This window comes from Phaenicophaeus curvirostris, chromosome 1 (genome assembly GCF_032191515.1).
Source record: "Phaenicophaeus curvirostris isolate KB17595 chromosome 1, BPBGC_Pcur_1.0, whole genome shotgun sequence".
NCBI lineage: Eukaryota > Metazoa > Chordata > Aves > Cuculiformes > Cuculidae > Phaenicophaeus > Phaenicophaeus curvirostris.
The window spans coordinates 206,355,114-206,379,035 of NC_091392.1; the positions used below are offsets into that span (position 1 = coordinate 206,355,114).

At 41.9% G+C, this 23,922-nt stretch overlaps 1 protein-coding gene across 1 annotated transcript in view; it reads right to left on the reverse strand.

Annotated features, from left to right (window-relative positions):
• Positions 1 to 23,922, reverse strand: part of COL4A2 (collagen type IV alpha 2 chain) — a 161,899-nt gene that overhangs the window by 16,757 nt on the left and 121,220 nt on the right. Inside the window, exons 19-37 of the mRNA XM_069883456.1 lie at positions 23,799 to 23,900; positions 23,249 to 23,404; positions 22,333 to 22,425; positions 21,879 to 22,045; positions 18,504 to 18,576; positions 18,310 to 18,416; positions 17,176 to 17,377; positions 16,822 to 16,881; positions 15,781 to 15,843; positions 11,746 to 11,853; positions 9,684 to 9,905; positions 7,505 to 7,666; positions 6,782 to 6,952; positions 5,092 to 5,235; positions 3,729 to 3,854; positions 3,234 to 3,415; positions 2,103 to 2,166; positions 1,680 to 1,754; positions 944 to 1,051 (exon numbers count right to left, since the gene is read on the reverse strand). Of these exons, the coding sequence (XP_069739557.1) occupies positions 944 to 1,051; positions 1,680 to 1,754; positions 2,103 to 2,166; positions 3,234 to 3,415; positions 3,729 to 3,854; positions 5,092 to 5,235; positions 6,782 to 6,952; positions 7,505 to 7,666; positions 9,684 to 9,905; positions 11,746 to 11,853; positions 15,781 to 15,843; positions 16,822 to 16,881; positions 17,176 to 17,377; positions 18,310 to 18,416; positions 18,504 to 18,576; positions 21,879 to 22,045; positions 22,333 to 22,425; positions 23,249 to 23,404; positions 23,799 to 23,900 (2,385 nt within the window). The remainder of the gene's footprint in view (positions 1 to 943; positions 1,052 to 1,679; positions 1,755 to 2,102; positions 2,167 to 3,233; positions 3,416 to 3,728; positions 3,855 to 5,091; positions 5,236 to 6,781; positions 6,953 to 7,504; positions 7,667 to 9,683; positions 9,906 to 11,745; positions 11,854 to 15,780; positions 15,844 to 16,821; positions 16,882 to 17,175; positions 17,378 to 18,309; positions 18,417 to 18,503; positions 18,577 to 21,878; positions 22,046 to 22,332; positions 22,426 to 23,248; positions 23,405 to 23,798; positions 23,901 to 23,922) is intronic.

The following is a 23,922-nucleotide window of genomic DNA, read 5'->3' on the forward strand; positions in this document are numbered from 1 at the left end:
TGAATATTTTCTTATGAGTAACCTTAAAACCAATAGCCTCAAATATGGACTTGTGCTACCTTCATTCTCCCAGGTAGCAAAATGAAGGCTTTCCCCTCCTCAGGTCATTGTATGACACTGCACCGCTCATCAAAGTGGAAGAAAATTAAAGAGAGCAAAGGTGGCATAGGCAAGGTATTATAGAATAATTCATTACAAATTTTAGGTTCCTGACAATCTCAGAAACACAGTGGGTTCCTCCTGTTAAAATGAAATTTTTACTTCTTTTGCCTGTAACAGTAAGTAATTTCATTTATGTGTACCACAATTTCCCCTTCTGCTGCATTTCTTTTACCTTTCCGACTGGAAAGCTGATCGGACAAGGACTGTTTCCCAGAGTGATATCTACCAAAACTGCTCCGGTCTTGGCTAGAGTTTCTAAGCCCTATAATTATATGAGAAATGTGGAGCAACTGTTCTGAAAGAGCATTTTAATGATCATCCTGCAATAAGACATGTTCTTAAGCCTTGAGTTTATGATCCAGCCAGAGCCGAACCAGACTTTGGTTCTCCAGTACTCTTGGCCAGCCTGGCTCACAGGCTCCATAACTGGGTCCTGGGGGATATTAACTTCATTTATAGAAGAAAAGAGCACTGAAAAGCCTATGTCCTTGTATTGAGACAGCATTAGAATACATGAGTATGGCAGCAATACAACACTTTGGTTGGACACGCAATCGCTATATAAAAGGAAAAACTGGTATGAAGCGGAGTTCGACTTCTGAAATTTCTTCTCAGAAAGTTCTACCATGCATTCCACATCCTTTTCACTGTGCTTTACCAGCCTACAGATTGATCAACATATTAAAAAAAAACCAACTTAATAACTTTGCTTTCAGGGAAGAGAGATTTTGTCTTTCTCTTCTTAAGTAGTTTTGTTCTTTGGAATAAAAGACTATTTTACCTTCTTGTCCCACAGAGCCAGGGATGCCCTGTGTGCCCTTGAGGCCTTCAATACCAGGAAAACCAGGATCACCACCTTCGCCTTTCTGTCCTGCACCTCCTCTTGTGCCTGGAAAACCACAAAACCAGTTTATTCTTTTAATAATCTCTGTATGACCCTAGGCTAACAAACATAATATGAAGTTGGCTACTGAATGGGTCCTGGTCTTGCACATAATGACATTCTTCTAGTCAGAGTGCTTGCATCATCTGGGAGAATGAAGAGTCAACTATAGCAGGCTGGCCAAACCATCATTAAATTTGTTTTTAGAAGCACTCCGCAAATTATGTTGAATATGACACTGATGTTCAAGTGTGCTCAATGTGCAGGGAAACTCCAATTTTTTTTTTTTTTTTAATATATTGCCTAACGAGCCCAATCTAAAATTTCTACCCTGTTTTCCTTAATCGTGGCCTGATATTGCTCCTTTTGTCATCAGTGGCAAAAAATGAAAGAGAAATGTTTTACTGGAGTTGCATGTGATTGATATTTCCTGCTGTAACTGTGCTTGTAGTTGAAGAGGTAAATGTAGCACATATTAATTTCAATAAAGGAAAGATGAACCTCTTGAGGAGCTGCGATGAGAGCGCAGGTTCAACAGTCATCAAAAACCCATGGTAAGCTCCCCCTCCTTTTCTCTGTGGACTTTAATATGTGAAAAAACCACCCAATTCCAGAGTGACTGCAAAATTAATACCTGTTAAACCTGGCACACCAACTTCCCCTTTGAGGCCTGGCATTCCTGGTAAGTCCACAGTCTCTCCCTGCTCACCTATTTCAAGCAAAAATGAACACAAGTGGTAATGCTTCAATTTAAACAGTATTTCCTGTTGTTTTGAAGGACTTGCAACTTCTGAGGCAAAATTCAGTGATTATTAGCTTACTAGAAAAAAGAAGAATCAGTTACAGAAATTAAAACAAAGTCTCCTCCCTGCCATGGATGGATTTACCCATGGACAACACAAATTGCATGAAATTAATAGTATTAAGCTTTTCACAATGTCCCACATTTAAAATATCATTCTGCAAGACTGTACGAACGCTTTTTAAAACCGAAGACCCTCCAAGCATTTGATGGGTAATGAATACAAAATGCACTCAGGTAAGAGAACAAACTCACCTATTTCACCATGTGAGCCAGGAGTACCAAACTGGCCTGAAATTCCTGGAATACCTTTTTCTCCCTATCATATGATTGAAAATAAGCATAAGTAAATGAGGGTGAGGAGTGATTCAGCCTTTCAAGCAGTGCAATTTGGAAATATCGAAAAAAGGGTACTAAATTTACCATTTTTTGAGTTTCCATATGGCTGAAATCAGTTAAACCAAGCCAGTATAAACCAAGGGACAAGTTATGTTAGCAAAGACTTCAATTTGAAATTGAAAACATCCTATTACACATATATGATAGCAAGTCCTGCAGTCCTTGGTTAGGAGAAAGTCCTGCTGAAATCTAAGGGCAAAGCTATGTGAGAAAGGAACACAGTTCTTGGTTCTCTTAAATAAATGATGTCTGTGAGTCTACTATCAGGAATTCCAGCGTAACTTGTTTTGCAGCCAAAATGAATCATGATAAATTACCCTCTAGGAGCCTTTGACTCCTCTTTGACTCTTTTACTGTTAGATGAGTGACAGTGGGTAATTTTTGGCAGCAGTATTATCAGTCCTGGGAGAAAGGGAAGAGTAAACCCAGCACTGAGAATAATTTTTACCAACAGCTACGGCAATAGGACCAGGACCTGGAAGGAATGTCTGGGTCCTCATCAGCAACAAGCTGATGTGTGAAATTTAGATGTCTCCCAACGAGAAAAGAAAAGCTTATTGATGTATCAAGCAAAAATATTTGATCACAGAATCACAGAATCACAGAATAACCAGGTTGGAAGAGACCCACCGGATCATCGAGTCCAACCGTTCCTATCAAAATGATGCGTTTATTTAGCTTTTTTTGCGTTTTTATCTTTGCACTGCAGCTCTTCAGCACAATTTTAAGGGGTGAACGCCACTCCCTGGAGAAGCTGAATGCCAGCGCAAATAGCTGGAGCTATGTGACACCAGGGATGTAGCATTTAAAGCTGCAGCGAAGACAGTATTAGCAGTGCAAACAACTTCGGACCAGTGAATACTCTGATTCGTTGATCTGATGTGCAAATAAGGACATCAAGAGGCAAGTGTCTCTGCTGGAGGCAAAGCAGGGTAATGCAAGACTTCATTTCCAATGACGCTCATTCACTCATGGGCATGAACTCACCCTGATTCCTGTGCTGCCGGGGAAGCCTCTGATGCCAGGAGAACCAGCTGGACCAGGATACCCTTTCAGACCTGTCACTCCTTTTGCGCCGATGTCTCCTTTCACACCGGCTATATAGCTGGGATGCCCAGGGGACCCTGGAGTTCCTGTCTTTCCAGGAATGCCTGGCATTCCCTTGCTACCTGCAGGCGGGAAGAAGAAAAATAAAGAAGACTCAAGCTATTAAAGCTGGGAAGGCTGACATGAAGTTGCTTGTGTGTAAGAAGTTTTCCTGCTAGCAGCCTGGTCGAAGCATGGTACCATGATGTGGTTGGGGACATAACCCCACAAGCTTTCCTTGGGAGTGTCTCTCTGAAACAGAGCTGGGAACTCAGCTTTCACTGTCAGAGACTTTGTTGGAGTGGCTGCAGTGGGAAATATTTAATAAGGTAACTGAGAAAAGATACTGATCCATAGTTTTGAAAGTGCTTGCTTTGCTTTCTTGGGAGCACTGACCTTTTAAACCAAAGAATCCCTTTGAGCCCCTTTCTCCAACATCGCCTTTTTCACCTTTAACTTCCAACATCAAGCTGGGCTTGATCTTTGGGGGTTCTCCTGGGGGGCCTTGGTCCCCACGGTCACCTAAGAGGTAAAAAAAAAAAGCCAACCATGTTACAAAAACCTTGTCAGTGGCACTGTGTTGGAAAAAGAGAACAGAAGGGTGAACTTAGCAAAATAGGGATTAATAGATAACTGTGGACAAGCTATGGAAAATTCACTTGCATAAAAAATAACTTATGTCAGCAGAACAGTCACGCACAAGAAAACATGAAGACTAAGTTATACTTTTTTACATACAATCCTGGGGGGCTGGACCCAGCCTCCTCTGTGATAGATAATTTACCTCTCAGCAGATCAGTTAGGAATCATCTGTTTATAAAAACCCAAAACCCACACTGGAGAAGGCACAGAAAAGTAGGTTAGTTCCAGCAAAAGGGAAACTCTCAGTCAAAAAGCCTTGGGCGGAAGGAAGTGTTTGGATTTGTTACCAGTTATTTTGTTCCTTTTCTTGACCTGAAGGTTACTGGTGAAATCAGCAAATAATATTCTGAAGAAAGGACGCAAATAGACTGTATGACGGTCTTTAGTTTTGTGGGGGATGCAGAGACAGGCCAACCACCCAGACTTAACTCCTATAACTGCTTTATACTTCTTCACCAAGAAGTATTTTTGCATTTTTCTTCACGGGGGCTGTTTTCACGCTTCCTTTTTGCACAGACATCTCCTGAATTACTGGGAGCACCGTTTTGCAGCCTTTGAATTGCAGACTGGTTTTTGTTACGTACCAGTCTCAGGAACACTAGAAAGACTATTTTGGCCTTGTGGTAAAGTGTGTATTTAAAGATAATGGTATGCAACGAAAAGAGGACTGAGTTCCCATGTTCATTTCACTCATGATGATACCAGATAATATGGTTCTGATTTTTCACTACTTAATTGCTTGGGTTTTTTTAAATATTTCAGTGGCTTTACAGTGCAACCGGAGGAAAATTGGAATCTTTTCCCCCTAAACCTTACGTTTCCTGGAAAAAGACTCTGTTGAGTTACGTACGTGCCCAGAGGTGCCTCTGTCTGGTCTCAGCTGATTAATGAGATGTCTGCCTCCAAACGTAAATGTGTAAAGATTCAAAATGAAGAAACCCTTCCCTGAGCCTAAAATCCAGGCCTCTCAGCCAGAGGCCCATGTGTGAAATAGGTGGAGGAATGTCTGAGCTAAATTCACCATGTGAAAAAATGCGCCCTCTTTGTCTTTGTGTCCTTGTAAAATAGTTCCCAGATGTGAAAAGCAAACACACTGGGACCATCCATAAGCAAATACCTTTAAAGCCGCGTGTGCCTTGTGCGCCTTTATCACCCTGAGGCCCGTACGAGCCAAATTCTCCTTTGAGTCCCTTGATGCCTGGTCTTCCTTTTAGGCCTGTCATGCCTTTGAAACCATCAACACCAGGCGAACCTCTTGAGCCTTGAAAGAAAGAAGGGGAAGAGAACTGTTACCTCACTCAGATTTCTGCAAACGAAGTAAATGTGAACCATTAACACATGACTAAAGCGGTATGGAAACTTCAGTGCAGTAGTACCTGGTTTTGGGTGCTCTGATCTTTTTTGCCGGTCTTACGAGGAATGGCTGAGAGAGCTGGGGGTGTTTAGGCTGGAGAAGAGGAGGCTGAGGGGAGACCTCATTGCTCTCTACAACTACCTGAAAGGAGGTTGTGGAGAGGAGGGTGCTGGCCTCTTCTCCCAAGTGACAGGGGACAGGACAAGAGGGAATGGCCTCAAGCTCTGCCAGGGGAGATTTAGGCTGGACATTAGGAAAAAATTCTTCACAGAACGGGTCCTTGGGCACTGGCAGAGGCTGCCCAGGGAGGTGGTTGAGTCACCTTCCCTGGAGGTGTTTAAGGCACGGGTGGACGAGGTGTTGAGCGGCATGGTTTAGCGTTTGATAGGAATGGTTGGACTCAATGATCCGGTGGGTCTCTTCCAACCTGGTAATTCTATGATTCTATGATTCCTAGGACTTTCTGCAGCTCTGGATGAGGCACCCAACCTCTGTGAGGGGTAAACAAGAGCAGGGGTACACTGAACTGCCTCAGCTGGCCAAAAGGAGATTTTGTAGAGATGACCAGAACTTACAGGCTTCTTCTGAAAGACAATTTCATCCTGTCTCCTACAGATAAGCTATAGAAAAGTACCTAGTCCACACCAGATCTTTAGTAAGACTGTTCTTCTATGTGTAGAGATACAAAACACGAGTCTAGGACTGGCTGGCCCTTTCTCACCAAAAATTCCCATAAGTCCTCTTTTCCACACAAGAGGATGCTGTTTTACATGTTTCATGTTAACGAATAGATCTTCATTCCTCTCAAATGAGAGCTGATCAGCACCGCAGAGTTGTCCTAGGAAGAAAGTGCTATCTTTCCAACCAATGAAATTGCAACATGCATTTTTAGGCATACAACCCTGCTTTGTGTTTAACTTGGCTTCATATGGAGTTGAATCCTGTTGAAATTGCCTGTGTGATGCAGACAACTTGCTTTATAGATAGTGTTTTCATGATTGCCACGTGATCATCCCACCTCCTCTATAAAGTTATTGTTCTGGCAGAAGTTATTATTCTGGCACAAGATCTTGTGTCTGGCATTGCTCAGAACACAACTGCCAGCTTTAAAAACCTTTAAAGCAAAGGTTTGGGAAAACCAACTCTTTAATTTCACCGAGAGTCAGTGGGACTGGGACAAGGGAAAGACTTTTGGAGAGAGGAAAGAGTAAATAATGTGTAATTTTTAAAGAGAGAAATAAAACAAACATTGCCCTTCTAAATAGGGCTGCTAGCATTTTGCCAAGCACAACAGAGGGGAAAACAGACAGTGATTTTGGAATATATTAAACCTCTGACCTTAATTCTTCTGTTTTAAACAGAGGTAGCCCAGCAGAGAACATGTCCTGCTCATTTCATCACAGAGCAGCTTTAAGCAATGTTACTTTTTTCACAGCAGCTTTTCAGAGCTCACCTTTATCTCCTGGAAAGCCATCCATTCCTCTTATTCCAGGGGGACCAGACACACCAGGTAGACCTGGTAATCCTGGGAAACCTGTTTCACCTTTGTCACCAGACAGACCTTTCATGCCCACGGGGCCAGGAAAACCTTGTTCACCAGCTTCTCCCCTAGCACCAGGTGGACCTGCCATGGGAACAGGGAGATGAAAAAGTGTTTGGACATACACAACGTCATACAAGGTAGCACAGAAGGGAGAAACCTGCTATCCTACCAGCTTCATTTTGAAGGATGGCGGGGAATTACGTTCTTTTTCAGCAAAGAACTGCAGAAATTATTTTAAAGGCAAAGCAGCTTATCCATGCAAACCAGTCTGGCTACCAACTCCCAACAGGACCTTCCTCTCTTTTTCAGTTTAAGAATTAAGCCCCTTTTCCATAGGACTACTCCCATTTGGCAGCTCTTTTCTCCCAGTCTGCCACCAGCAATCTCTGATCTTGCTTGGTAGGTGGCAAGAGAGGGAAAAGCAGCAGCTGTGCCGGTGAGGACCATCATCTCCCCTACTTCCCACTTGTGATATCAGCATGATTTGTAGTCACAGTGTCTGCCCTACTAGTACCAATTCCCTGTCTGGGACGTAAAGCATGGAAGGTACCACAACCCCAAGCTTAACTTTCCAGTGTGGAAACCACAGAGAGCTGGCAGGAGGAGTAACACAGGGCAGCAATACTTCCTCACCATCAGGTCCTTGCAAGCCAAGCCTGCCCTCTGGCCCAGGGTTTCCTGGCATCCCTGGGAATCCATGCATTCCTGGTGTTCCTGGCAATCCCATCAAACCAGGGAGACCTTGTGGCCCTGGATGTCCTTTGGATCCTGGCAAACCTGGATTACCATCCGCTCCTAAAATACCACAATGATACATTAGAAAGCATAAATATATAGAGAGCTTATTATTACATCTCATTTCTGCATATATACTAGTCTTTCAGGGTTATGTTTTTCCTCTGAAAATTCAGTCAGAACAGGAAAAGCAAATTGCATGCCTACTTATTAGTTTTAAAACAATTGACGTTACCAGTACTGATCTCAATATTTGCATTGGAAAGGTTGACTGACTCTTTCAAATGAATAGAAACAATTTGGCACTAGATTGGATAGAGATGGAGCAGGTCTCTTCCCCTTTTAAACCAAATAACTCTGTAATTCTCTCTATCACTTACATCGAATCAAGCAGCTGACTAAAACACTGAAATAATGCTCTATATCTTTTCTAAAACGTGATAGGCAGGAACATTTAAGGCAGATAGTGCGATCTGGTTTTGTGTTAATTATTCAGAAATTATCAAGTAAGGTTATTACATGGTATTGTTGTAAAAGTCATACAAATTCCTAAGCAAAAAGGCCCTGATTCTGCACAACTTAGTGCACTGGGTGAAAATTTCTGTCTCTTAAAAAAAAAAAAGGCTCATATAGAAATTCACATGCTTTTTTTTTTGGGGAGCCACTCTGTCAGAACTGTAAAAAAATCCGAAGCAGACAAATTAGTAATGCTTTTTCTTTTCACTGTACTTGTTTTTCCTTATCACCAAAAAGTTAGTTCTACAGAAATGCTTAGAATCACAGAATCATTAAGGTTGGAAAAGACCTCTAAGATTATCAAGTCCAACTCTCACAGAGCTCAGCACGACCATGCCTATGAAACCATGTCCTGAACTGCCACGTCTACAGGGTTTTTTGAACACCTGCAGGGATGGAGACTCCAAGGAAGGTATAAAGTCATAAATATTTTTTTTCCTTTTCAATCTATATTTTTATCTTGGATTTCTTCCCCTTTTCAGAGGTGTTAGTGATGTTCTGCCTTTTCTGAAACTCAGCAAGTGCCACAGAGCTGCCTTCATCCCTTTGCTTCACCCTGGGATTCTACTGAAGGTGAAAACAGCTCTCCTCACTTCAAATAGCATATAATACGCTCTTATTTTTCTTTGTATTGAAAATCATGAGAAGAGTCTCCAAAACAGGTTCCTGTGATGTACCTCCTTGCTTTGAGCTACTCACACAATTATTCTTCCTTTCTTACTTCCACAACAGGGCCATGGAGTAATGAGAACTCCTAAGTTAAAGGATGTGTCCAAATGCTACTGAAACTGTGTAGCAGGGGATGCTTAATTCCCACATGTGCTTCTGAAAGTTCTCGACAGAGTTCAAAGAGTGCCAATGTCAGATTTTGTACAAAAACACTCTGTTTCCTCTCTTTTCTATAGGGAGTTTAATGTGTTTTTTTCATCTCTGTGAAATAATGAAATAAAATGAACACCCTAAAGTTATGAAGACGTATATAACATTACCTTTTTCTTGTTTCTGAGTGCCCAAAGACCGAGCAGGTAAAATGACATATTAACATTTACTAAACACTATACCCTCTTAGTCAAAATTGACAAATTCTCCACTAGTGCGATGTCCTGTTCTACAAAGCCATGTATTATCTAGACATCATCTCGTTGAGGGGAAACAATATCAGTGTTATGCTGTATGTAAGTTAAAATTCAAGATAATCAATACATCATCATTCCCTTAACTACGGTGGGAAAAATTAACAGTACATTTGAACACAAAAAAGGTGAGCAAAATCTGGTTCTTTCGTATTGTATTGTAGCTGTGATGCCTGTGCATCGTGAAGGAGTGTTGGTCACAAGCGATGCATCTCCGGAAGGTGTTTAGAGGATCCAGGCATATTTGTAACAGTTCAGGTCGATGGGGAAGGGATGGGAGATCATCAGGCACTGGGATTTAATGCTGGTGTCAACAGTACCTCCAACACTTTCTAATGCAGTCTTCTGCTACTCCGGCATCTCTATAATTTGGCTACATTTATATCACACTCTTACTTAAACATTTCTTTATTTGAAGGAGCTGTTACCTCTAATTCCTGGTACTCCTTGATCTCCTGGCAAGCCTTTCAGCCCTGGGAAGCCAGGGAGCCCAGCATCCCCTGGAGGACCTGTTGCTGCTTCTAACACTTCACCAGGAATGCCCTTCAGTCCATCTGCTCCCGGAGCACCGGATTTTCCTGTAAGGCCTGGGTGTCCCTGCAGTCCAGGTAAACCATTCGGGCCTCTGTCTCCTCTGGGCCCCGTAAAACCTATAAATAAAACAGACCAGGCATCACAGGGTTCACTACAAATGTCGGAGTTCAAATACAAGATACACTATTGTAACGCCTTTTATATCATTGTCATTTCCCATAGTTCTTAGCAGAAACCTGTAAAATCCAAGAATGTGTCATATAAATGTTTTTCAAACTGTGTAGCATTTATAAGAACATTTGATCAAATAGGGCAACTGGCAGAACTTAACAGGCTCCCCCCTCAAGACCCACAGCTCCAGGCTCAGTTACTTCTGTGCAGCGTTTTTTGACATAACTATTGCAACATTTTATAAACATCTCATTCTGTAAGGACAAAAAACCCCCCCAGTTCCTGTACACAAAACCCTGGTCTGATATGCAGCAGGGGTAAGATATTTCAGGGAGTCAAATTTGAAAACAATAAATGAGGAGTGAATGTTCTGAGAAGACCCGGGGAGTTTTGCAGATGGGTCACTGCTGTTGCTCTTCCTCAAGGCGCCAATGTCAATCACTTCATGCTCTTGATGAAGGAGTCCCACTGTCCTTGTCTTCCACCCTGCAGGTGAATGACCTGGGACAAGCTCCCAGAACCACAAATGACAGGGGAAAAGCTTCTTGTGGACTGGAAAACTGGACCTGGACTGGAAGTTAAGTCCAAGCACTGGTGAAAGACACTATGGGAGACTGCAGAAAATTGGTCTGACTGCTGGAAAATTGGTCCCTGCGGCCTCGGAGCCATATGGTATGGAAGCCCTAATTTAGCATTCAGAACACTCTGCAGGGCTTAGCAGGGGAAATGTAGGTTCATGGTCCTGTACTACTCTGTACAGAGATGTGTTTATGATGCATCCCTTGCCTGTTGATCAGGGCATGCATCAGCTCTTCTTTTGCTTTCTCTTTTCCTACTACGGATGCTGTAGATGAACCTAGAGAATACTTCCAGGCTGTGTGTGCAGCACGTAGGCATTGGATTAGGGAAAGTTTGCAGCACTTGAGTATCAGCGAGGATTAAAGACTTGCAAAACAGATAGACAGAATTTTAAAGAGCTCCTAAATTAACTGAGATCAATGGTTTCTGAATCGTGCTATGCGATAAGCTCAATGTCTGTTTCTCTGACCAAATCAACCTGGTCAGCCACAGGGAAGTGGTAGTTTCAGGCAGTAACTCTTGCTGGACTGACTGATGATCCATCAACATACCCACTGCAGCTTATGTGTGCGTGCAGTCACACTATTTTAGGCTCATCTGACTTACTATCGATGAACAGATCAATTATCCATGCTATCAATTGATGCGTCTTGGGTATTGTGGAACCTCTGGAGAGATACAGAAGCACTGGGATATAATCTGTAACTATTACAGACAAGCATTAAATATGACAGGCACTGAACACTTGCAAACTCTAGTTGGAAATTCAGCCACCTATGGGGAGGGTTAGTAGCAAGTTCTCTGCCTCTGATATGTCCAGTGTAATTATACTAATGCTGGAAAGAATTAATAGATATACTACTATTTTCTTCCTTTCTACATGAACATCCCATTTGGAATCTTAAGTATCTTGTTATTGAATTTCTTTATCTCTATGTGAGCTTCACGAATTTTTACTGTCACATTTCTAGTTTTGCACTATAAAACAGATTTTAAAAACTTGGTGTCTGTGTTACTTTTTATCATTACAGGAGTTGAGGGAAATATTTTTGGATTTGAAAAGTAGCAGTTTTGTACAATAGTTTTTTTGTTTGAATGTCATAGGAAAGATAAGTGAAAATGTGTCTGGAATCAAGTTTTTGTGTTTCAGTGACTGTAGTAAAGAGGTCAAAAGTATATAAAGAATGACTCATTATTTCAAGATACCTGGAGGACCTGGCAATCCTTCCCGACCTGGATCACCTCGTGTACCATTTAGCCCTGGGAATCCCATTGGACCTGGATCACCTGGGAATCCTCTTGCACCTTTTGCACCTAAATTATACAAAAGAAAGTAAGAAATTGTGATCTGAGCAAACAAAACAGAAATATACATGGAATGTAAGAAAAGGTGATGGTAAATATTGTGATGTGTTTCTGCATGCAAAGATGCTATACTGTATATATATACATATATATAAAACTATTATACTGTATTTTTATATATATAAAAACATATATAAAAAGCTACTATATTGTAGCTCATTAGCAGTATTTAAGAATCCAAGACATGGAACAAAATATCTTGGCTAAGTGGCTTTACAAACACAGTTTAGCCTGACTAAAAGACCAATGATCATAGAATCATAGAATGATCATAGAATGATCATAGAATCACTAGGTTGGAAAAGACCTCTGAAATCACTGAGTCCAACCATATGCATCTGCCACTAAACCATAGGCTTAAGTACCTCATCTACCCATATTCTAAATACCTCCAGGGATGGGAACTCAACCACCTCCCTGGGCAGCCTCTGCCAGTGCCTTATGACCCTTTCAGTGAAATATTTTTTCCTAATGTCCGACCTGAACCCTCCCTGGCACAGCTTGGGGCTGTTCCCCCATGTCCTATCACCTGTCACTTGGGAGAAGAGACCACCACCCACCTCTCTACAACCTCTTTTCAGGTAATTGTAGGCAGTGATAAGGTCTCCCCTCAGCCTCCTCTTCTTGAGGCTAAAATAATGATATGGAGACTACTAGGGTGAAAATAATGAGTCTCCAGACTTTTTGAAGACTTGTATTATTTTATAAACTAAGGCTTTTAGCTCAAGGTCAAAAGGCAATGTCAAAGTAGAATGCTCAACAGAAACGGGCTTGGATGAGACGCTGTAGGAGGAACACACTTTTCCCTTCCCTGCTAAACTGAGCAGAGAACAAGAGCAGACTGGTTTAGATAACCACGAAACAGAAATGTAAAGCTAAAGGTTAGATCTAATCATGCTAGAAACTGAATACAAATTAACTAGCCTACTTACTATATTTGAAATAGTACAGGTCTATAGCTTCGGTAGTAAAAGAAGAGCTGTGCCCTGAAAAAATGTTCCTTTGGCACTGAACTCATGGATAACTTCATACTGAAGTTACCTCCTGACAAGTAAAATGAGATCTCGCTTCCTTGTGGTGTAGTATTTGACGTTTGGGTAAGGGCAAACATCATTGTCTCTTAACAGTTCAAAACCTGAAAGCATTTCATAGAATTCTTCTGTTAAGCTTATAAAATTATGTATTTTCTCCATGCAATAGTCCTACTACATAGCTTTCCTTAATTAATTGTGTTCCAAGATTGAGATTTTTTTTTTTGTAAAGTTCTTTGAAAAGAATTCCTCTGGAATGCTTTGTTTCCCTCCCCTCCTCAGCTCCTCAATCTTTAGGTTCCCAACTTGGGCTTGAAGGTCAACAACATGCTTTAACATTTTAAGTGTTGTTGCTTAGCATCACCATGAATTACAACTTATTTATTTATTACATTGAAAGCAAGTTTCTCTCTCTATGACAAACAAGGAAAATATCACTTGAATCTTGATACATTTTTCCACTTTAGTTTTCTCAATTTCCATTATTTAACCATGATTTTTTTTGCAGTTTTAGATATTGTTTGTGAAGAGGAGAAGGAAATCTTTAAAAAGACCACAAATAAGGTGCACATAAACAGCCTATGCAGTGTGAACAGTGTTTTCCCAGTGCCGTACAGGACTATTGTTCTCTCCCTCATATGAGAAATAAGTTCACAGAAAGCAATTAAAAGGAAAAATCCTAGGCTTTCAGGTCTCAATGAAAAATTGTAATATGCCTCTTACCCAAAGAGCATCTTGCTCTTGTTTCTCATCTGTAATAACTGACTTTCATTCATTCTGTTCAGTATTTCACTAATAAAAAAGCCATGTCAGAGAAAGAAGGAGACAGGTGGAGAATGCAACCATTGCTTCCCACATTATTTCAGTAATTTATTATGTGATGTTAGCTGGTTTTAACATGTTGTGCCAAACAGTAGTAAGAAAAAACTTTTATTTTAGACCAATGTTCAATTTGCGAGTGCTTTAGCTGTATATTTGAACCAGAAAACAGCTCAAACATTTTATTTAACAGTGATCGTGTAGGTCTTGAGGCTGCCAAACAAACACGATGTAATAGGGTGGGCTGAGCATGTTGCCAGGAATTTCAAAGGAACACAGGGACATGAGGCTTTGAGCCTATAAACATGATTCCTTCCTTGATGTATTGGGTGTCATCAGCACCTAGGACACTGAGAAACTTGACTGTCTACAGCAAAGATCCATCCTGGCTGAAAAGAAGGTGGGAAATCTTGGGAACAAAACCACACAAGACGACAATGAAAATAGTCTAAAAGAGTGTTGGTGCTTTTGTGTCAATCTGGAGAATGCAAGTAGCAATTATGCTCCAAGAAACTAGACTGACACAGCTACAGCAACGAGAAGCTGTGAAAAGTTGTAAAAGGTCCTACTCCTGCTGGGTAGATCATCTTGTGACAGATAAAATATTCCCTTTTAAGATCCATTAGACTGTGACAAATCAATCCATCAATCCATGCATACTATAGTAAAACTTGTGCTTGAAGAAAGCAAGCTTGACCTTAAGAGGTGGCTGAGGGGAGACCTCATTGCTCTCTACAACTACCTGAAAGGAGGTTGTAGAGAGGAGGGTGCTGGCCTCTTCTCCCAAGTGACAGGGGACAGGACGAGAGGGAATTGCCTCAAGCTCTGCCAGGGGAGGTTTAGGCTGGACATTAGGAAAAAATTTTTCACGGAAAGGGTCATTGGGCACTGGCAGAGGCTGCCCAGGGAGGTGGTTGAGTCACCTTCCCTGGAGGTGTTTAAGGCACGGGTGGATGAGGTTCTGAGGGACATGGTTTAGTGTTTGAATGGTTGGACTCGGTGATCTGGTGGGTCTCTTCCAGCCTGGTTGTTCTGTGATTCTGTGTGATTCTGTGATTCTGTGAAAATTTATAGTCTGGAGCTCTGACCTTGGCTAAAGCACAGAGGGCACAGGAATGGGAGCATCAAGAATGTTAGATTTCCCAGACTTTGAAGATCCAGTTATGGGTTTTGTCAGTATCTTTACCAGTTGATAATGAGAGGGATTTACTGAAAAGCAGCTGTATTGCTTAGGCTGGGAGTACATAAGATTGTATGAACTATCAGTGCTAATGAGAGAGAGGTTCCTTCTTTGAGGTCAGTTGTTACGACTACTCAGCACACCGTTTCTCTCAATTCCCACCTCACATAGTTCTTTAGAATCTGTCTCTACTTCCCATTCCTCTTTTGGAAAATGGTGGGGAACTCTCAGGCTCACAGTGGCTGAAGGGATTCTATATATATCATATGAGGAGGAACGGGAAGAAGGATCTGCCACAGTCCTCCATGGCAACCTTTTATCACCCTGCTTTCAGAGGACTAGTCTGCTCTGAGAGACCTCAGTATACTCTTTACCAATAAATAAGTGGACTCTGTACACTTTCACTTGATTGCATGTGGAAAAGTGCAATTGGGCTGTCCTTTCTGTCTTCTGTTTCATGTCTGATGCTCATTAGCAAAGGCAGAATTTGTTCAGGAAAGGTGCAGCCTCCTCTGCCGCTTCACTGCTTAGACCACAGAATTAGAGAATGGTTTGAGCTGGAAGAGACCTTAAAGATCATCTAATTCCAACCCCCCTGTCATGGGCAAGGACACCTCCCACCAGACCAGGCTGCCCAAGGCCCCATCCAACCTGACCTTGAACACCTTCAGGGATGGGGCAGCCACAATTTCCCTGGGCATCCACAACTTCTCTGCTAGCTTCAAATCACCTCCATCATCACTTTTAAAACTTGCTGCCTGCTAAGGCCCAACTTTAATGGATCTGGTGAGATCTCCCTCAAAATGTAGTGTACGTGGGAAACATAAGGTGATGGCAAAACATTACCTCTGGCTCCTGGTAGTCCTGGCCTGCCTTGGGATCCCTTTGGTGGCCTCACGCAGCCTGCGCCTGCAAACAAAGATGGTTAATTACACCGTATGTCCTCATATGCTGCCTCTCATCAACTCTGCACCTGCAGTTGGGACATCATTAAAGCAGGAAAATGCAATTAATAGGCAAAACCCTAATTAAAAAAAAAAAAAGGTTTTATTCTTCATTAAAACAAACCCAAATTGCTCATGGATGGACTTTTCGAGAGAGCACCCCGCTGAGCTCCACCCCAAGAGCTGCTCTTCTGTCTATTTTACAGAGTCTGTGGTGGTGGCTGCAGTTAAACTGGCATGGGAAGCACAGTCCAGCCTCATGGATGACTGCATTTTTCAGAATAAAAGAGACAATTTGTTTTCCTGCTGGTGATTTACACCCCTGAAGCAATCCAGTCTTTATTCTGTGCAAATGAATGAGCTTTTTCTTTACATGTTAAATTGCACTGAAAATCTGCGCTCAAAGTTCATCTTCAAAAAAAGTTACTTAAATTTTCTTGGGCACCTGATCTTCGGAACTGTTGTTACAGATTGCGTGGCAATCAGTATTTCGTCACTCAGCAGTAATGAAATAAAGAATTTCTGAATTGCAGAGCTAAAACCGCAATTGTTTCAGAATATGTTCAATCTGATTAAATTTAGAGTTATGTGCAGTGTATGTGTGGTTATTTGTGACCCGATATTCAAATAGTTTACAATTAAGAGCACCCAAAGCAGTCATCAGAAAGAAAATCATAGAATCATAGAATGGCTTGGGTTGAAAGGGACCTTAAGGATTATCCATTTCCAACCCCTCTGCCATGGGTAGGGACACCTCCCACTAGACCAGGCTGCCCAAGGCCCCATCCAACCTGATCTTGAACACATCCAGGGATGGTGCAGACACAACTTCCCTGGCCAGTGCCTCACTACCCCCATAGTGAAGAAATTCCTCCTTAGCAATATCAAGCCATAAGAGCAGTGAAAGTCTAAATATTACTCAAGCCATTCGGATGTACAGTACCTGACCATATTGGTTCGGTTGCATCTCCTCTAGAAAAGTCTTCAACAACCTGCCCACAGTCTTTGAGCAAAGAATGGGAGATGACAGTTATTATTTAAAAGAGAAAACTTGTAAAATGCTCTCAGTTCTAACTAAAATGTCTATAACAAGATCAATGATGTATTCTCTTATGTAACATGAAACTACTGGGACTTTTGAACCTTTTCCTTCCTTAAGATTTCTGGACAACTACTATAAGCAAATCCTTTTTACCCACATAAACCCCCACCAAATGCTATCTTTTCAACGATGGTGCTGTACAATTCAGTAATGGTCTCCTATGGCTTTGATGTAAGACAGAGTGATATCTCTTACCCAGTTGGCCAGGGTCTCCTGGTGGACCAGGAAGACCTGGAGGTCCAGGGTTTCCAGCTTGTCCATGGTCACCTGGAGGACCCCGGTACCCTTTTGGACCAGGAAATCCTTCACCTGGCAGGCCTGCTTCTCCTGGAAAACCCTTTGGACCTAATTCGCCTGCATAACCAGGATCACCGGGGAAACCTCTGATACCATCACCCTGCAGGAAGTGAATGGAGGTGGTCAATCCTGACTTTGTTGAGAAACAAACCAAACTTAAACATCTGAACAACTCTCATGCTGCCCCTTACAGGCAGCAATTCCTCAGGTATTGGATCCCAGCTTTTTAAATCATGTTGCAAATAAGGTACATTTCAAATAATCAGACTTTTAATTTATACCCCATGGCAGAAAAGGCACGAGAGAAGCAATCTTGAGGGAGCAATTCCCTAAAAAGACTGGTCAGTGAATGGCACTTAGGTGACACGAATCACTGCTGTGGAGAAGCTTCTTCCCTTCCTGAAAAGCTGCAAGTGTGTTTTGGGGAAACCACATGCATTGCTAGAGATGTTCTGGTGTGGCATTTAGGTCAGCAACCTTGAGAAAAGGTGAAAAAAAATTATGCTCAAACGTGTAGATTTTTTTCTTGTCTGTTAGTCTCGTGATACTTCCGCAATATTGTATCAACATCTTAAAAACATCACAAGAAACCATTTACATCCTCAAAAGCAATAGGAAGCACCGTCTTTACTGGCAGCAAAAAGCACTGTGGTCCAGTCTGGACTATGTGGCTCTGGCTTATCTTCAAATAAGAGCATCCTGGTGGTCCAATCTCTCTTAGATAACATTAGAAGGAGTCGCTGATAAACCACTAATTATCACAAACTAACCACTAATAGCAAGCTGTTTGAAGTGGGTTATACATGGCTACTTAGTTGTTGAATTAAAAGAGACGTAAAAATAAATATTGTTCTAAATGTCCTGAGAATAAAACTGGTATTTGATATATCAACAAACAGCAAAGCCAGCCTAGTTGTGCAACATTATCTGAGAGACAAGGGCAGCCAGCTGATCATAAGTTTAGTTCCTTCAGAACTAAATGTAATAGCAATTGAGTGTGGTGGAGATGACTTAGCTGTATTTGCTACTTACTGGCAGCCCAGGCTGTCCTGGTAAACCATCTAATCCATCTCTGCCTGGGAAACCATCTGCACCTCTGATACCAGGCAGTCCAGGATCTCCTCGGATTCCTTTGGTGCCTAAAGAAGACCTTTCATTGTGAGACTCATCTTTCACGAAAGGTGTAAATAATTGCAAAATAGACAAGACATGAATTTTTACTTTACCTTTAGTCGTTATGTGGAAAGAATCTCCCTTTTCTCCTTTTGGTCCAGGAAATCCTTCTTGACCCAAAAACCCCTAGTGTTACACACATTGGAAAAAAATGAAACAGAACCCCTTAAGGAAGAAGTACAAAAATTATTATTTCCACTGTCCTGCTTAAAAAAAAGTGTCTCATTAAATTTTACTGCTTTTCTGTTACTTTCTATGAATTATTTCCTCTTTGGTAAACCCATTCTTGTGCCTGAATCTTTATTAATGTGCTCTAACTAGGACTGAGGTCTATGTGGCACGGTAGGGATGCTTCTGCAAGAGGATAGCTCTGGGAGAGCTATCAGAACTGCATCAGAGAAAACACGGTAAATTAATCAGTGTTAGGCATTAAGGAAATTGGTCTAGGGAACTCTTTGGCACCGTGGTAACAAAGCTCAGGGTTATATTGACCTACATTTCTTCCTGCCCACCTCTACAAAAGAGGAGAGCCTCGTAGCTGTTAGTGGGCTGTGACTCAAAATGCTATTGTGGGGCTCAAAGTGAAAAAACTTCATCTACCAGAGACAAGAACCTAGGTACAGAGTGATCTAGTGGGACGTGTCCCTGCCCATCACAGGGGAGTTGGAACTAGATGATCTTTAAGGTCCCTTCCAACCCAAACTATTCTATGATTCTATGATTCTATGATAACCCTTGGTATAACACAGAATCCTCCTCCTGAACAGCCCATCTGAAAGTGGTTTTGCTTGTTTTGGGCCAACAGCCTCTGAGTCACAAGATCAAACCATGGTAGCTACCATGGTCCAGAGGTTATGGATTCATTTACCATGGATTTTTTTGTAACTGATCCATTTATCTTTAGTTTAAACTACTCCTGCACCACACATTATTTAAAAGGGTGCCTTTTGCATCAGGCCTTATGAGGAGTGGCTGAGAGAGCTGGGGTTGTTTAGCCTGGAGAAGAGGAGGCTGAGGGGAGACCTCATTGCTCTCTACAACTACCTGAAAGGAGGTTGTGGATAGGAGGGCGCTGGCCTCTTCTCCCAAGTGACAGGGGACAGGACAAGAGGGAATGGCCTTAAGCTCCGCCAGGGGAGGTTTAGGCTGGACATTAGGAAAAAATTTTTCACAGAAAGGGTCCTTGGGCACTGGCAGAGGCTGCCCAGGGAGGTGGTTGAGTCACCTTCCCTTGAAGGGGTTTAAGGGACGGGTGGACAAGGTGCTAAGGGGCATGGTTTAGTGTTTGATAGGAATGGTTGGACTTGATGATCTGGAGGGTCTCTTCCAACCTGGTTATTCTATGATTCTATGATCACTGCCTTTTACTGATATTGTCCAAGATTTTCTTGGGTGAAAAGCACGTGTGGAAACTGCATCTCAGCTGCCGGTCATCTCAACAACAGACAGTCACACTTCTGCAAGTCTAAAGGTTGAGATCAGATTTGAGTACAAGGATTTTGCTTTATCTGGGCCTTATTTGCAAACTGTATTTTAATGGTTAATGAAGATGCATCTAGACAACACAGTGAAGACGTTTCCTTTAGGACGTTAATTTTGCAGGTCAAAAGACATCTCAGGAACTTAATACAGAGCTGAATTATTACACTGACTAAATAACTGTAGAAACCTTCAGCAGTAATGCTGCATTAATAGTATAATGTTTACATTGCTTTTGTTTGTTTGTTTGTTTTGAAGGCTTAGATGTGTAAAATGCAATTTATCACAATGGTGTTTTTGAACTGTTTTACAGCTGTTTCTAATTTCTTCCATCACAGAAAAAAAATACCATTCGCATAGGATAAAATTTTATTTTCATTAAATTGATATAAACCTGATCTAGGTGAAGTATATTTATTGTCCATATACAGAATGATAGAATGGTTTGGGTTGGAAGGGGCCTTAAAAACCATCCAGTTCCAACCCCCCTGTCATGGGCAGGGACACCTCCCACCATGGAGGTGTCTCAAGGCTCCATCCAACCTGGCCTTCAACACTTCCAGGGAGGGGGCAGCCACAACTTCCCTGGGCAACCTGTCCAGTGTCTCACTGCTCTCAGAGTGAAGATTTTGTTCTTAATGGCTTGTCTAAATCTTTTGAAAAGTCCTTCCCCAGCTTTCTTGAACCCCCTTTCAGGTACTGGAAGGTCGCTATAAGGTCTCCTCAGAGCCTTCTCTTCTCCAGGCTGAACAACCCCAACTCTCTCAGCCTGTCCTCATAGCACAGATACTATGTAAATTGTTGAATGTGCTCAAGGAATTATGGAGTTACGTCTGCCTAAGACTATGGACCAAGAATATTTAAGCTAAATTGTTTTACTTTGTGTTTGTTGCAGACCAAAAGGTGAGATAAAGTCAGGGCTTTGCTACTGAGTGTTATTTTGTTGTCCTGTGCTGTACTATCTCTGTACATGTCTATACCACCATCTGTTCTATAGTACCTTAAATTCTGGGATGAAGACATTGAAATTCATTTCAAAGGAAAAAAAAACTGCAGAACTTGCAAAATTTTAACTGAACTTTCAACAATGAACTTTTTGAAAATATTTGCCAATATTTTCATGACTTCTAGTAGAACTTTTCATAGTATTTAATTGTTCAGTTTAAAAAAAACTATTTTTTCTGCTTCTTCTGACAGCCACAATCAAGTCGAAGTTCATTTTACTATCGTTCTAAAAAATCCCAAACTTAAGCTAGCTGTGAGTGAGTTTGGTTTGTGATGTTCAGAAGAGCCTAAAGAACTAACTAAAAACATCACGTTTGCTCTGCCATCTTTGCCTAAATGAAAATCAGCTTTGGGTCAGCTTTAACAAAAATTTTATTCCAAAATCTTGAGAGATGTAACTTTGGAAGACAGCTCTGACTGTGAGGAATCGAATTACGATGCGGTTGTACATAGTACAGCACTTTTAGATGTAAATCACAAGCAAGCAGTTGTAAGCAAAGCCCTTTTCTCTGGGTTATTGAATGGTGGTTTTTAGGAAGACTTAATGTATGGTAAACAAGAACCTTGCATTTTATCAGTTTGACGTATGCATCTTATAAGCAACAACTTGAAGTTACTACTGGAATTATTGCCCTTGAAGATGATGAGATGATGCTCACTACATGTTCTGCTGAAACAGCTTGTTTAAATGGAAAGTGAACTTTGGATTATGTGGAAATCTTGCACTGTTCCCAAAACATCCTATTTTCACCTCCATCGTAGCAATTTTTGGCTTTTAATGTTTTGTAGATAGCAACGTGAAAGCTATTGAACTGGCACAGAAAGAAATAAATCCTACTTTTAGTCATTTTTCCAAGGAGAATAGTTGGGGTTTTTTTCCTTTTTTTTTTTTTTTTTTTCTAGCAGGCATATGAAGCTTTGCGCTAAAGAAACAAGTATCTCACTTTTGCTCCAGGGTAGCCGGGATTACCATGTGGTCCTTGATCACCAGGTTCTCCTTTCCTCCCAGGCTGGCCAGCAGCTCCTGGAAAGCCAGGAGGGCCGGGAGGGCCAGCAGGGCCCCTTCTGAGTTCATCACCCAGAAGGCATTTACTGCAATCCCCTTCTTCACCTAAGGAAAAGATTGGAAAGGAGAAAAAACGCTCTGTCACAACAAGATGTTCAGCTGCATCCATTGTATATGTAGACTTGAGAATACTTGAATAATTTCTTAAATACTTCAGAAAAGTACTTTTTCTTACAAGGAACTAACACCATGTTTCCTTGATGTGTTGGCCCCAGCTCATATTCATTGGTCCCTGAGCATATAATAGTTCAATAAGCTCAGAATGAATAAAATAGTAGCTTTACACAATGCATAATAGCAGATAATCTACTGAGTAATCTGTTATAACCAACCTTTAGGTCCTTTTCGTCCTCTTTGCCCAGGGAAACCTTGCACGCCAAATCTACCTGGTGGCCCCTCCAGTCCTTTTAATCCGAAGAGAAAACCTAGAAGTTTCATTAAATAAAAATATAAATTAATCTACTGTAGATTTACTTTTCTTCTCTGCCCTCCCTATTCCTTTGAGCCACGCTGCACTTGCCCTTTTCTGTTTCCCCTAATGTCATTTACTGTCTAAACCAGCCTGTTGTTATCTACCCACGGTCTCTTCCTTTCTCCCTCTTCTCACAGCTTTCCACACTTGTTCTCAGTAACTTCCATCTCCTATGGCAGCTGATTTTTGCCATTCTGTGCTCTCCATCACCCTGAATTCCCTTAGTCCTCACTCTCAGCACAACCTGCTTTGCAGTCCCACAGACCACCACTGGTTCACCTCCTGCATATCCTTTCCCCCACTCCTGCTCTTGCACTGGAGTGTGGTTCTTTTCACAGAGACAAAGCATAATCTCAGTCAGGTATGGACTTTGAGGGCCCAACCTTCTTCTCAAAGCAGGGCCAACCTCGAAGGTGAAGATAGTAGTAAGATCCTCCTTAGAATCATAGAATCACAGAATTAGTAGTAAGATCCTCCTTAGCTTTCACTTCTCCACGCTAAAGGAAGAAATGCAGCTATCCCAGACACTCCTTGACACTCATATCCCTCCCCCAGCTCAAAAGAAACCTTCTTTTCTTTCAGTTTTTGCCAGGAATGTCTGAAAACCATGCAAACCTTCCCTTCCTTGAGGAGCATATAACACTTAGCCCCTGTGTGTCCTTCCCACCACCCCTTTAATTTCATTCCCTCAATCTTCTTCTTGCTTGACCACAGCTATCATTAAAAGAAGCAAAGATATTTCTGTGAGTTCTCATCGTCGCTCTTCATGCACTTACCAGGGGCTCCAACGGGACCAGGTGGGCCACGGAGTCCTGGTGTGCCTTGCTTACCCGGAAATCCAGGTGGGCCCGCCTGATAAGCAGGCGATCCGATTTCACCTTTTTCACCTTTTGGTCCCATTTCTCCAGGTAAACCCGGCTTATCGCCATCCGCTGAAAGAGAACCAGAGAATTTCAGAACAATTTCTCAATGACGCTGCTCATAGAGCTGTAATCATAGAATCATAGAATCACCAGGTTGGAAAAGACCCATCGGATCATTGAGTCCAACCATTCCTATCAAATACTAAACCATGTCCCTCAGCGCCTCGTCCACCAGTAAAGAGTTGGGTTGGAAGGGACCTTAAAGATCATCCAGTTCCAACCCCCCTGCCATGGGCAGGGACACCTCCCTCTAGATCAGGCTGCCCAAGGCCCCTCTTGGTTATCTACCACTCTGTGCTGTAAATTTGACAGTCCACATGTGTGTTTTCCCAATCCTGAGACTGTATCAGTTGGAATTTCCTATAAAGTTAAGCTGTTGCAACACGCGTTGCTGGGATATTACCATCAGAGTATCCAGGAAGACCAGGCAGCCCAGGATCTCCCTCCTCTCCTGGGTCTCCCTGTAGTCCAGAAACACCTGGAAGGCCTGGATCACCTCTTGCACCTGAAATACATCAGCAGTTCCA